At 39.5% G+C, this 15,400-nt stretch overlaps 1 protein-coding gene across 7 annotated transcripts in view; it reads left to right on the top strand.

The window, feature by feature from the left end:
* CCDC88A (coiled-coil domain containing 88A) overlaps positions 1-15,400 on the top strand; it is a 90,402-nt gene that overhangs the window by 60,241 nt on the left and 14,761 nt on the right. For all 7 annotated transcript variants that reach the window (XM_035110950.2, XM_035110948.2, XM_035110947.2 and 4 more), the window contains exons 18-27: positions 1,366-1,542; positions 2,721-2,882; positions 4,009-4,286; positions 4,490-4,633; positions 4,953-5,139; positions 5,818-5,963; positions 7,414-7,506; positions 7,650-7,864; positions 13,908-13,991; positions 14,997-15,200. In XM_035110950.2, coding sequence (XP_034966841.2) covers positions 1,366-1,542; positions 2,721-2,882; positions 4,009-4,286; positions 4,490-4,633; positions 4,953-5,139; positions 5,818-5,963; positions 7,414-7,506; positions 7,650-7,864; positions 13,908-13,991; positions 14,997-15,200 — 1,690 coding nt within the window. The remainder of the gene's footprint in view (positions 1-1,365; positions 1,543-2,720; positions 2,883-4,008; positions 4,287-4,489; positions 4,634-4,952; positions 5,140-5,817; positions 5,964-7,413; positions 7,507-7,649; positions 7,865-13,907; positions 13,992-14,996; positions 15,201-15,400) is intronic.

The following is a 15,400-nucleotide window of genomic DNA, read 5'->3' as shown; positions in this document are numbered from 1 at the left end:
TATAAAAGTATATATATACTAGCTGTCCCGGCCACGCGTTGCCGTGGCTCATCCCTGTGACTCCCCCAACTCTGTCCTGACCTATGACCTATTCTGCCACACCCTGTCCCGACACATGACCTATCCCACTCCCTCCTCCCCCCACCCCCTGGCTCATCCCTGTGGTTGGCCCCATCCTGTCCCCCTCACAAACCCCTGCGGCCTGGCCGGTTCCCCCGCATTGGTGTTGTTTTCTGTTAAAGGCCCATATTCAGTTGGTTGGAATGTTCTGTTGTGATGTCACTGATAGTATGCAGCCAATGGCAGCAGGTGAGGTGTTTGTTCCTTTGACGTCCACTGGAGGGCGCTATGTTGTTGTTTTTTGAGGAAATTCCGTTTTTACCTGCCAAAGGTTTGGCACGTGTGGAATCTAAGGTTATGTTGGCACTCGTGTATTGGTACTGGACACTGTCTAAATTTGAACGCAGTCGGTCAAGCAGTTTCCGAGAAAAGTGGAAAGTCCCAAACATGGACCCTTTACATTTTTATATATAGATATATCTGTATGCCCTCTCCTAAAATTATCAGGTGTATCAGCAATCTAAAAACATAGAAAATTAAAAGCGGTACAAAACAATTATTAAAATAATTAACCCTAATGATTAGAATCATTACAATTTAAAACAAGTGCATAGGCCTGTCGGTGCAAAAGTCTCCAAAAGAGAGTCCAAAATGAGGGTGCCTGCTGAATCTCTGCTGGAAGAGTTTTCCACAATATGGAACTTCTGGTTGAGGCCCATTAGGCCCCTGTAGCATGGGGGACAACAAACAGTGCTCCTCAAGATGACCTCAGTGTGAGTGAACTGCAGTATAAGGGCTCAAGTGGTCCTTATGTAATGTGAAGTGGAGTAGAGGCTAGTGGGCCCGTTAGTTGAGCTGAATGAAACTACACCTGAGACACTGAATGGTAGGCATTTTTGCAAAAAGCTGTGACAGTAACATTCAAAAGTCCCTCTGAAAGATGCTATCCTTGTCATTAGTCTACCTCAAAAGGCCAGACTAAGCAACAGACATGAGAGTAACAATTGGGTTGCCACCAAATCCCTGTAAAGTCTAGGGTGGGGTATGATCTAAGCTGCGTTGGGGCAGGAAAGAAGGTGTGCTGAACCCTTCCACAAACCATACTTTCCCCCTGAAACTGCCTCTCCTCTCATTGCTTTTTTCCCTATGGGGATCAAAGACAGGTTGGAACGTTTGGTGAAAGAAAAGCAGCTGTGGCAAGACAATTTTTTCTAATTAAATAACAATAATAAAGATGCCTTGGCATGCTTAGAATTTAGTAGGATTTAGTATTTTACATTTGAAATTGAATTCATTGATCTTTAGGTGAAAAAGAATTATGAGGCCCTCAAGCAAAGACAGGAGGAAGAGAAAATGGTACAGAATTGTTCTTCAAAAACTGATGAAGAAAGTTTGTCTGTCAATAAATGGGAACGAGAAAGCCAAGAAACTACTAGAGAACTTTTGAAGGTTAAAGATAGATTAATTGAAATTGAGAGAAATGTAAGTAATAATTTGGATTATTTTAATTATTTTACCCTAATTTTCAACCTGTGTAGTATATGTTGTTGTTTAGTCGTTTAGTCGTGTCCGACTCTTCGTGACCCCATGGACCAGAGCACGCCAGGCACTCCTGTCTTGCACTGCCTCCCGCAGTTTGGTCAAACTCATTTTCGTTGCTTCGAGAACACTGTCCAACCATCTTGTCCTCTGTCGTCCCCTTCTCCTAGTGCCCTCAATCTTTCCCAACATCAGGGTCTTTTCCAAGGATTCTTCTCTTCTCATGAGGTGGCCAAAGTATTGGAGCCTCAGCTTCACGATCTGTCCTTCCAGGGAGCACTCAGGGCTGATTTCCTTAAGAATGGATAGGTTTGATCTTCTTGCAGTCCATGGGACTCTCAAGAGTCTCCTCCAGCACCATAATTCAAAAGCATCAATTCTTCGGCGATCAGCCTTCTTTATGGTCCAACTCTCACTTCCATACATCACTACTGGGAAAACCATAGCTTTAACTATACGGACCTTTGTCGGCAAGGTGATGTCTCTGCTTTTTAAGATGCTGTCTAGGTTTGTCATTGCTTTTCTCCCAAGAAGCAGGCGTCTTTTAATTTCGTGACTGCTGTCACCATCTGCAGTGATCAAGGAGCCCAAGAAAGTAAAATCTCTCACTGCCTCCATTTCTTCCCCTTCTATTTGCCAGGAGGTGATGGGACCAGTGGCCATGATCTTGGTTTTTTTGATGTTGAGCTTCAGACCATATTTTGTGTAGTATATAGTAAGTCACATTTTGTTGCCACGGATATAACAAAAGAATAGGCTAGTAATTAGGGTAGTCTGATCTAATACTGTGCTTCAAAGAACATACCGTTTCTTGGAAATAAATGTAGTTGATTTTAGCATAACTTATTATGCCTCTCTGCCTGTCCATTTCTCTCATGCATACATAGGTACACCACATTGAGTAAACCCACTTTCATTAGAAAGCAAACCCATACACATTGATTTTAAAAAAAACACATGGAACTTGGGGCATATGCAGGTCTGCTTTGTGTGATTTCTTCTGACTGCAAGAATGTTTTCATACTTTGGATTGTTTGATATAAAATAGAAGTCTGAATTTAATCAATATTTTGTTCATTTAAATGGTGCATGTATGTAATACATTTTGTTCCTTTTTAAAGAATGCAACTCTGCAGGCAGAGAAGCAAGCCCTGAAAACACAACTAAAGCAGCTTGAGACGCAGAACAATAATGTGCAAGCTCAGATTGTGGCACTTCAGAGACAGACTGTTTCCTTACAGGAGCAAAATACAACGCTGCAAACTCAAAATGCCAAGCTTCAGGTTCTGTTTCTCGCAAATTTGTATTTATCTCCCAACCACAATACAGAATTTACAAGTGGAAGCCTTGCTGTTATTCACATGGCAGTAGCAGCAGCTACTATTGTGACACTCATGGGAAACCTATATTTTGAACATAAGTGGTTTGACTGGTGGGCAGTGCCCCATCTGTAGTAACTCCCTGGCTCCCCAGGCTAGATCTGCCTCCAAGAACCAATAAGTTCCTTTGGATAGCTTCCATTACTATTGGATTGTTTTGGACTTCATTTTTTTCACTTCTTCGATGATCACATGCCAGTATCATTTTCAGTCCCTATTGTGGTGGTATGGCTTAAGTTATGCAAAATGGGGGTGGGTGGGTTCTTGTTCTACAACCCTATGATTCCATTTCTTCATGTTAGAGAGATGTCACTTATTTCCCAACCCTAATTAGAACTTGGTAACAAGAGTCAAATGTTTGAGTTTCCTGCTTCTGTTACATTTAGGTATCTTAGAGATTAAAAAAAAACTTTTAGTTCCTCTTGCATTTAGAACAGGTGTGAAAATTTTTAGAATGAGAATCTAAAGGAAAGGATCAGAAGAATCTCTAGGCTAGATGTAGAATTTGTAATCTGTTTGACAAAGAAAACAGGTCAGTACAGGCATCCCCCCACTTAGGTGGGTGTTACACCCCTGCACACATAAGTGAAATCACATGAAGTGGGTAGCACCCTTTAAACACCCTCTCTGCTTTCTCTTCAATCCATACCAAAAAGTACTGTATCCACAACTAGAATTGAAGCTGTGGGGTTGGCAGGAGGGTATTGTCCATTTTGACTGGCAGCGGCAGCTCTCGAGGGTCAATGTCAGAGGTTTTCTGTACCACCTGTTACCTAATCCTTATAAGTGGATATGCATGCAGATACAGACTGCAGAGCTATGCGCTGAGAGTGCATTGAATGCATGAAGCCCCAGTTTGATCTCCAGCATTTCTTCGAAGAGATTGGGGAAATTGCTCTGGGATACAGGGTTTAAAACCCGTTAACAACCTAGGACCTAAATTGGCTAATTCTGTACAAGGCTAATTTTGAATGAGTACACCACAAAGTACTTTGTTATTGATTGTCCAATGTCACTTTGGCAATTGTAGGTAGAAAATTCTACTATTAATTCGCAAAGTACATCTCTTATGAATCAGAATGCACAATTGCTGATTCAGCAGTCTGCCTTGGAAAATGAAAATGAGTCTATAATAAAGGAACGTGAGGATCTGAGATCGCTATATGATTCACTCATCAAAGATCATGAAAAACTGGAACAGCTTCATGAACGGCAAGCTACTGAATATGAATCTCTAATTTCCAAACATGGAAACCTTAAGTCAGCACACAAGAATCTTGAGGTGGAACATAAGGACTTAGAAGACAGGTGATTTCGATATATCAGTCATAACCAATTTGCAGCTGAATCTGAAAATCAAAATATTATATAATTAATTGAATTATTTAAAATGTTAGATCTTAAATCCTTATAATCGCAGCCATGTTGAAAGTGGAAACTGTATTCATAATAACCTTTTGTAATTAATACTTGAGAATAGAATTAGTAATATTATATAATCCATTTGACAGATACAACCAGTTGCTGAAACAAAAAGTGCAATTAGAAGAACTGGAAAAAGTTCTCAAAGCAGAACAAGAGAAGATGCTACAGCAAAACAAAAAACATGAAACAGTAGCAGCGGAATACAAAAAGCTTTGTGAAGAAAATGACAGGTAAGAAAACAAAGCTAATGAATGATTATCTGAATTAAAGTGTATTATTAAATGTGCCAACTATATTTTGCATTTACCCTGATCTTAAACACAATGCATAAAAGTTAGAAACTTTTAATATGTTCGAATAAGAAGAAGAAAAACTACAGTATGCTCATAGAAATTGGTTATAAGATACTGCTACAAACATTGTGATAATGTAAATCTCTCTCTAATTAAATGTGAATATATGATATAACTGTGCAGACACACACTTATTTAATTGTTAATTTTGTGAAAACTTACTTTAATTTTGTTTTCTGTCCATTTTTAATTACAGATTGAATCATACATATACCCAGCTTTTGAAAGAAAATGAAATTCTCCAAATGGATCATAAGAATTTGAAAACATTACTGAACAGTTCTAAATTGGAACAAACAAGGTTGGAAGCTGAATTTTCCAAACTCAAAGAGCAGTACCAACAGCTGGATATTACGTATACAAAACTGAATAATCAGTGTGAGGTAACGAGTTTGCATTTCTTCAGTAATGTTTTATTATAGCCCTGTTTATTCAAGACAAAATAGGCTTTTTTAGATTTCCGCAGTAATATGCTCATCTTTATGAATTTTCTGTAATGGTTGTAATAGTTGAATTTAGTAATATATCTTAATAGTTTGAAGGTGTCTTTGTATCATGTTAGGAACAAACTTAAGTCTGTCATTCTGCTTATTCTGGAATTGTTCTAGTGATTTTATTGAGGAATTAGTGGAGGTGTTCTGAAAAGTTGCTTTAAGACTGTATCAACCTAGTATCTTTGCACTCATTGATATGAAAACTAAAAGTTTGATTCTCACTCCATAATTCCAAATATTGAATTCATGGTTTTCTCTTAACAGAAGCTGCCGAATTCTCTCCTCAATTGGAAGAAAGACAATTTACAATTATTTACAAAAAACAGATAATAGAATCATAAAATTGTAGAGTGCGAAGGCACCATGAGGGTCATGTACTCCAGCCTCCTGCATATGGGGCTTGAACCCACGACCCCGAGATTTAAGAGTTTCATGCTCTGGTGACTGAACTATTGCTGCCTCTATTATTTGACTTGTCTTCTTGACTTCATTTTCTTTTGTACTTTATAAACAGAAAGTTGGGCAGACTGCATACACTAAAATATTGTGTTTTGTACATTTCAACAGTTGCTTAGCCAGCTAAAAGGAAATTTGGAAGAAGAAAACAGACATCTGTTGGATCAAATACAGACATTAATGCTGCAAAACAGAACATTATTAGAGCAGAATATGGAAAGCAAAGATCTATTCCACGTTGAACAAAGGCAGTATATGTGGGTATCAAAAAGGGTGAACTAGTTGCACCCAACATAACTGCAGTTGGATGTTCAAATAGAAATAAATCATGGAAATGTTAATCAGTGATTAACAACAGATGAAAATGTTCATTAGTAATTGGATTTTAATCAATATTGTTCCTTGTGAAATAAAGTTTACTGTGGAATGATGTTGAATTATTGTTCCTTAAACTGCTAGAATCAGAAGAGCAGCGGGATTTCTTATGGGAAGTTATAAGCAACCTGTCTCCTTTCCTTATGTTGGCAGGGTTTTTTTTAAAGGAGCAATCCTTCAAGATATTTGTGATGCAGCAAGAATTTGCTGAAGGTATAAAAGGGATGGAAGAATGCCCCTGTGAGGAATGATTGTAGGATTTGGGACTGTTTCGAAAAAATGAGAGAAAGATAGACATATATAATATTATGCATGGCATGGGATAGTGGATAGAGAAAAGTTTTCCTAGTCTCTGGCCCTTACGGTACCATCTTCCAGATTGTGCTAGATCTAATGTGGGGTGGAGCGTTTCCATCCTTGGTTTATAATTCTTGCCAAGGCACCTGAGATCACATTTCCCCGTGCTTTATAGCAAGCAAGACAACTGGGAAAGCATCTCAGAGCACCAGACCTACAATTGAAATCTAGGTAACTTAATCCCTGCCTTCCTCCTGCTTTCCTAACCTATTATTCAACCAAACCAGAAGGAACCTTCACGGCAAACGTCCAGTGTTGCCGTCTAAAATAAGGGGAGTATGACCTTCCGTAGTGGAGAGAAGACAGTGGTGTAGCTCAGTGTTAGAATGCATATAGAAGCTACCTGGTTTTTCCAGGTAGGGCTAGGAGAATCTCCTCTGGATATCCTGGAGAGCTGCTGCCAGCCAGTGCTGCCAGTACTGTGCTACATGGACGTAATGGTCCGATGTTGTATAAGGCAACTTCCTGTGTTCCTGTGAGTGACATGTGTATAGAAACCAGGGCCGGCTCTAGGTAGACCCCCGGTGGCGCAGGGCACCACGGCGCTGGCCCGCCAGGAGGGCGCCGCGAGCTGTGCCCGCCTGCTGGCCAGCCGGTCCGCCGTGCAGCTGTGCCTGTGGCAGGCGCGCTGCGCCCACCCGCCCACCGCGCTGGGAAACGGGGCGGGAGGGCGCCGGAGAGATCCGGCGCACCACGGCGCCAGGGGCGCTTAAGACGGCCCTGATAGAAACATCCTGTCCTATGCCCAGCACATTATTTTAACACCTTCTCACCTTCTACATAGTGCCCATATTTTCCTAAAAATAAAATATTGTGACTTGAGTTATGGCGAAATGTTGATGTAAACTGCCCTGATGCAATGCAAACTGCATTTAAACACATGTCCTAAAGTCCCTGAGGCATATTGATACAAAGGGAAAACATCTTTTAGAAACATACATGCCTTCTAACATGTAAATTACCTTTTCTTCACAGTGACAAGCTAAATGAATTGAGAAGACAAAAAGAGAAATTGGAAGAAAAGATTATGGATCAGTATAAATTTTATGAACCATCTCCTCCAAGAAGGTAATGCATGACCGCATATTTCTCTTCCTCTTACTTTGCCAGAAATGTGCCAGTGTATGTTAGTTAAAGAAAGAAACTAATTGTTTTAAAATATTTGCAAGAATTTGTTCTAAATATAGCATTCCTCTTCATTTCTCCAAAAGGAGAGGTAATTGGATTACTCTGAAAATGAGGAAACTGATAAAATCAAAGAAGGATATTAACCGAGAGCGCCTCAAATCTCTAACTCTGACCCCAACCCGCTCAGAATCTAGTGAAGGATTTCTTCAGCTGCCACTTCAGGACAGTCAAGATAGTTCCTCGGTGGGCTCAAATTCACTGGAAGATGGTCAGACCATGGGGGCTAAGAAAAGCAGCAGTGAGTAAATTGCTTAATTTTAGTAAGGGGTAGTGTGTCATGCAGTATTTCCTGATGCGGTGAAAAGGTTCAAAATACCCATGGAGGAAGTTTGCTTAAAAGTATTTTGCTCATGTTCCTGTAGGCTCAATAATGGAGAATCAAGCTCTACAGCAGAGGGATGCTCTTTAAAGTGTTTTAGGGGTGCAGTATTTACCGACAGTGAAAAATTTGGTCTGAGTTTACCATAGAGGTGAAATTGGCACCCCTTCTTTACCCATAACCATTGCTCTTTTCTGTACTGTTTCTTTTCATCCACTTATTACATATCTACTCTTGGCGTGTGAAGAGTTCTCTGTAACATGCTTCCTTATCAGCATCTTCATACTGCTGATGAATTGATTGTGTGTTTCTGCATGTTTATGGGCATACTGCATGGAAGGGGGACTGTGCTGTATCGATCTGCCTTGCAAAGCTTCAATGTCATGCAAAGCTCTGGTCATCAGATTCATGAGAGTACCTGCATCCATTATATATACTCTAGAAGCAAGAGGTCCAGCACTGTAATAGCTCTTCTCCCACTCCTTTTAACCAATACCTTTTCATCACATTCTGCTATCAATTCACTGGTATGCCAAGCTGTGCTGACACAGGGTGTGTGACACTTTATCGTTAACAGCAATTCATTGTACCAATATTGCTTTAGAATAGAATTTTGAACCTTAAGTAATCATATTATTGTTTTTGAGTACCATATCAAAGCAAATATTTACAGTGGAATTCAACATGGAATTCAGCGTAGCATTAAGTGAGATATTTATGTCCGCTTGTAGTAGTAGCACTGCATGCCCCCTAAACCTGTTCTGGGGGATCTTGAAAATAAGATCTGTTAGAACAATAAGACCGAGTGGCAGACACAGTGTTGTTGTTTTTTTAATGAATATCTTTGATGTTTTTACATGGTATCAAAATGTGCACATGTAAATATTCCGTTAGATCAGGCTGGAAAAGAGTCAAACCCCAAATGATGCGTGCTTTGATTATATAGATTTCTGTACAAACATTAGAAATTACGTTCTGCTTCATAGTATGTTTAAATCTTTAGTTGAATAATTGTCTTTACAGTTTTGATTACTGATTACTGATCTACTAATGATTGAAGATTACATTTGCTGTGTGACCTAAAAGAGGAGAGAAACTAATTCTGTGGAAGAGAAGGCTTTGAACAGCCTTTGTACTAGCCTATCGTTTTACATCTTAATTTAGGTCCCATATTAGTTGAGTAGTTGCCTGTCATGATGTCTGGTCCACAATTGCTGTCCTCCCAACTACAAAGATTTTTACTTTCACAATCTAGAAGATTGTTTGCTCTTAGTGATCTAGAGTACAGTGGTACCTCGGGTTAAGAACTTAATTCGTTCTGGAGGTCCGTTCTTAACCTGAAACTGTTCTTAACCTGAGGTACCACTTTAGCTAATGGGGCCTCCTGCTGCCATCATGCCGCCACCACGCGATTTCTGTTCTCATCCTGAAGCAAAGTTCTTAACCTGAGGTACAGTACTATTTCTGGGTTAGTGGAGTCTGTAACCTGAAGCGTCTGTAACCCGAGGTACCACTGTAATCAGCATGTGTTCTTCAATTGCTGCACAGATAATTTCCATTCTGCTGGGATACTTTTAAACATTGGAGCAAATGTCAGGGATATTTGGAGGAGAAAGTGTGGTGATCCCACCCACCCACCATTAGCATTATCAGGTAGGAAGGCTAGTTAGGTCTGAAGCATTGAAGAATTGCTAAGTATTGAAGAATTGCTAAATAGTCTTTACAAGTATTCCTTAAATTATTCCTTTCAAAAGGTTTGTGATTGGCAGGGAATCTTTTTTCTGTCATGAGATAAATCCCCTTGGGAAATCCACTGGGAGCTGCATTTCTTTTTCCCAGATCATCTTCAGTTAATCAATTTATTCCTCCAAATTTGTATCCTGCCCAGAGAGAGAGTTTATGGGTGAAATGGGGCTTTGCTTTCTGTGCCAAATCAAGCTTTGGGCAAGACATTTTGGGCAAGCCGTGCTCACCTGCACTACACCCGGTATCACTTATGGTGTCAGGTATGGGACAGGTAAGGGTACGGCTTGGTGAAAAGGGGCTGTGCTAAGTGATTCCAAAGTAACCCAACAATCAAGTGATTTTCCGGTGCATCAGAAGCACTGCACAAGATGCTTTACAAACCCCATAACTGGCCCTTGAGAAGGGCTGAGCACATAGTTTGCAAAGCACTTTTTGCACTGCTTCTGAAATACCCAACAAATGGTCAAGCACTTTGGATGCCTACCTGTTACAGTTGGCCAGTGGAGATGGGGGAAATAAATATCTCCCTCCTGGGCCAAAAAAGTTCTCCACTCCTTCCTTATGGGATGGCATTTAACTCCAGTTGCAGGGTGGTGAAACTGACAGCGTCAGATGAAAGCTCATAATGCCAGCTGAATAAAGCAAGTAAGATTCCCATCCCCAAGTGATAATTAAAGTTTGAAACACAGAACATTTTTATCTGGGGACATTTCTATCTATTTTGATAATTTCTCGCTTCATGTATGCAGATCATATGGTTTGCCACACTGAATGATGCTCTCGCACTTGGATCATTTATGTTCCAGAAACAAAGTAGATTTTTCTATTTAAGACCATGTACCCACATTAATTTGGATACTGTTTTATAACTGACTTGTGGGTTGTAGTTTATGTGTGTGTTTAGTATATTTTCACTGGTAATTATTAGGTAGCTACTGAACTAGAAAATAGGTCCAAAATTATTTGTATTTTACTTTATGATGTGTTACTTGTTTCTGATTAGCACATAACTTACCGGTACTTAGATTTCCTCATGCAAAATAACCTATCTGATCATTTGTATTTGCAGACAATTTCTTCAGCATCAGTTTCTGTAGAATTTTGTTATGAATAATAAATATATCATTTGCATATTTTGTGAAAATGTAGCTAATACATTTACATTCAGTGGTTTGGATGCCAGAGCAACAGCAACATATTTGCTGCAAGATCATGCCTTTACCTTGAGTTAGACCCTTTTCTCTTAATAAGATATTGTGAAAGCACTCCTGCCAAGGGGAATCAGAGCTGTCCACTTATGATGGCTGTGAGCAGTAACTAATCTATGTGTGGGAGTTACTTCCATGATGAAGGGACAGAGAAGAGAATAACCTGGATATCAAAACTGAAGCAACCAAGTAATTTCGTTGTTCCCGAAAGGGCACAATGACAATAAAGATATCTTATGAAGGAGTTTTCAATAGATATGAATTTATTTTGACTTGCCCAATATATATATTTTTCTGTGTGCTTTTTGCAGTCCTTCTCTTCCCACAATTCTATTGCAACTTTTTTCAGACTACTCAGATAACCTTTTTTAAATCAAAATATGTATACAAATTTTAAATTCTTCTATTCCACCTCCACAGGGCTCACCGTTTCAGTATGTTGCAGCAAAAACAACAGAGTGTTGTGGCGCCTTTTAAAGACTCAGAGATTCATGCCACAATAAATATTTTATTCTTTATGGTGCCACAAGTCTCTGTTTCCATTTCATTACTTTTTAGACAAAATGAAAAGGTGAGGTTTTTATCCAAAATTGTGGAGGAAGATTTGAATGTGACAAAAGTTAAGCTTCCACAGTATGATACTAAACACACTTTGATTTGATATTTTACTCTTGTAAATGATACTTTACTACACATTTCAGGGGAAGCATGGAATATCCATCACTTGTTTGTTTCCCTTTATACTGCTGATCCCTGGTGGGCTGATACTGTACTTAACTCCTCCTCTGCCAGCCAGTTTATTGCTTCTAGGTCTAGGACAGGGGTTCCCAACAAAATTTTCTCGAGGACCCCTCATCGAGCCGCTATTGTGACAAGGACCCCCATTAATTCCTAATCCTAAATCTAATTCCTAATTCCTAATCTAATTTTTCCAGTAAGCTTAACACTGATCTTGGAAGGGTTAGGTTCAAGGGACGCCGACGATTTAGGTTCAATGGACACTGACAAGATCGGTTCGAGAGTCACTGACTTCCTTGCTTGAACATCAAATGCATTATCTTCCTCTTCATCTGTAGGCCTTTGTCGTTTTAATGAACCACTTTTTAACCAACGGTCCATTTTTAACTACATGAACTGTAGCTTCCGCGAAAAACATTGCTTTGTTTACAAACACTACTGTTTTGCAAAGAGGCAGCGCGCGCCAGGGAGGAGGGAGGGGAATGGAGAAGACAGGGTACCTGCGCAGTAGCGCACAAATGAAGCCGACGCGCGCAAAGCATCTTGGGGAGGTGAGCGTTAGTAGGATGCGCGCGCTGCCTCTTTGCAAAACAGTAGTGTTTGTAAAGCGCCACCTAACAGCATACAGCAGAACTACTGCCTCTATCTAATTCTAGTTTTGCGCTAGACTCTGCTCATGCAGGAAGCGGCCAAAACAAAAAATCTGTTATCATACAAAATATATTTAATATATTTTTCATTCTAATAGCATCTTGCGGACCCCTCTGGCATAGCTCGCGGACCACCTGTTGGGAACCACTGGTCTAGGACATCTTTGAATGCTTCTATTATCCCCCCCCCCCTGGCCAGTTACCAAAAGTGGAAGAAGGCTTGGCTGAAGAGGAACCACCTCAGAGGCATTTGCAGGGGGTGGGATTGGCATGCACTGGAAGGCTTAACCATATGCACATAGATTATCATATTATACAATGCATTTATGTTATATCTGCAAAAAAGGGTTTTGGAATACATGTTTGCTGTGAACATGTATTTCCAGCCTTAGTTGCTACACAAAATGTCAACTGGTTTAGCAGAGAAGAACGCCTGTGGCATGCCTTCTAGGACACTGCACTAAGCATGCTGTGGTAATGCTCCTTCACATGTGCACAACACACAGATGAGGAAACAGGTCATGTGTAAGTGAAAACCAGTGTCTTCTCATTCAGCTTGTTTTAGTGCAAGTAAACACCATTGATCACAGTGGAACTTATTCATGAATGAACATACATAGATAATACTGGATGACTCCTTGACTGAGATGAAGGGCTTGTATGTACACTCATGGCTTACATCTTTTGCACTGGATTAGTAATTATGCCACATTGAAATACAGATGTTTGCTTTATTACAAGGTCTTATTGTCTAGGGTTTCAACCCTGCCACAAGCAAACATGTGAAAGCTTTCTGTAACATGCAATTTAAAATTCCCACTGCAGTTATTACATGTTTGATTTTTAATGTTCCCGCACTGTCACTGTTCTGTTTGTTTGTTTCTTTGTTCTGTCATTTTTCTGTTTGGTGCCTTCCCCCACCTCACACCCCCAGTAGCAGTATGGTATGTCATTTAACCAAGAAGTGGTTTATTTAAAGTGGTATTCAGTCAGAATATTACAGTATTCTGCACTCCATTCCAATAATTTCTCGATCATATGTTCAGATGGTGTGTAAAAGGAGGTAAAGATTAGATACTGTACTGCTGTTCTTGGAAGTTAAATCAACTAAGATGAGTTCACATTAATACAATTTAAAACAAGTCATTAATGTGAAAAATACAATGACTGCTTGCTGGCAAGAAATGAAGGTAGTGCTTATTGAAAGATACTTTGATAAACCAAGCAAACTTTTTCCCCCAGTATACCTTCCCATCTCAGGAAACCTGCTTGCTGGTTTTTGACTCCTTGCCCATAGTTTTTGTGCCTGGGTTTGGGTTGGCTTCTTTTTATATCTTTTTGCTTGGTTTTTAAGACATCCAATAGTTATGAACTGTGAAAGTTCCTTATATTCCTCAGGCATGGTTTCCAGTGTTTCCTTGGACAGTTCCACAGTGCAGGCTTCATATCCATTGCCATTCAGCAACATGAGATTAATAGCTTTTAGTAAATAAAGTGCACCTAGCGGAAACTCAAGCATTCATTTCTGTCCTTAGTTTCAACATTTAACTTCCATCTGTTCTTCTCCCCTTTTTCTTTCATCTTCCCGTTTCCGTTTTTCCTTATGCTATGACATAAAAGTGGTTGCACTGAAAAGACTGCCCTTTTTGAGGAACAGACCGAAGGAAAAAGACAAAATGAAGGCCTTCTACCGTCGCTCCATGTGTAAGACTTTATGACAGTTCAGCTTCTTTTCAAATGGCTACACTGGCTTCTATTACTACTTTCACTAACCTTTCCGTGGACTGCGCTGTTTTTCCTATTTTGCAAAGTGCAAGTCCTGCTATAATACAAGGAGCTGAAGCAATGTTTCTAAACACCTTGGCACTCAATATACATAACTCTTGGGGTGTATAAAACTGTATATGTATTCATATGCATACATCTTTATCTACACACACACAATGAACACACATTCATAGGTTCAGGTTCTGGGAATTATATGAACATTTATGTGTTATATATGTGTGCTAAAGATATAGTGCACTCAATGCATTTGCACATTTTCAATTCCACTCCTAGTAATCAGTTTTATGAACACCTCAGAACAAATCTAGAAAATCATTTGCTTAAAAACAAAAAATAAATGGTAACCTGTTATTCCTTATAAATGTTTTATAATTCTAAGTTGAAGGAGTGGGGTGGGGAAATCAGGTATTCTTTGTCATTTCTTCAGTGAAATGCTCTTTAAAAATTGGGAGAGGCAATTTGTGAAAAAAGTTACCACAGGACACATTTATTTTAAATATTTTTCTCTATTGTCACGCAATAAATATTATTCCTGCAAAAACCTGCACTGAAGGACCCCTTATCATTGCCAACACTGACTTTGTATTAGCACTTCTGCTCATCCTTCCCTGTTCATTCCATTTTTCATTGCGAAACATATCAGAGCTTCTAACATATATTTATTTATTGTATAGCACTCCAGCACAAGCATGGCGGTTATAGCTAATAAAAAGCAATAAAATCATCTGTACAAGAAGGCTTTGGCTTTTTAATACTTTTCATTCATTCAGCCAATTGCATGTTTTAACATGTAGAAACTTGTGGACTGTAGCTTTCAGTATGCCTTGATGCTTAGGTAAATGAAGCATTTTACAGTACAAAATAAAACCTTAAAAAAAACATTGAACCATGCTGATTCATTTGCTTTCATTTGCATCCCAGCCATGAATGACCTGGTGCAGTCCATGGTCCTAGCAGGAGGACAATGGACAGGTAGTTCTGAGCATCTGGAGGGTCCTGATGATATATCTACGGGTAAAAGGAGAAAAGAATTGGGATCTATGGCCTTCTCTACTACATCCATCAACTTTGCAACTGTCAACTCTGCTGCAGGCTTGAGATCCAAGCAGTTGCTTAATAATAAAGGTATAGGTAGAACCTTTTCACGGTGTGGTGTGGTTGTGTTGGTAACTGTAGCGTTGTTGGAAACTGTTTGTGCTCCACATTTCACATTCTTTTCCAGCAAATAACTGGAATATTTGATTTGCAGACTTGTGGAATATTAGGATAGGGGAAACTAGTTGTATTTGTAAACTTTTGGGGGGATCACCAAGTAATGATCAATG

The sequence above is a fragment of the Zootoca vivipara genome, chromosome 3, assembly GCF_963506605.1.
Source record: "Zootoca vivipara chromosome 3, rZooViv1.1, whole genome shotgun sequence".
In the NCBI taxonomy this organism is placed as follows: domain Eukaryota; kingdom Metazoa; phylum Chordata; class Lepidosauria; order Squamata; family Lacertidae; genus Zootoca; species Zootoca vivipara.
Note: the sequence above shows the minus strand (reverse complement) of the source record. Positions and strands in the feature narration are given on the sequence as shown.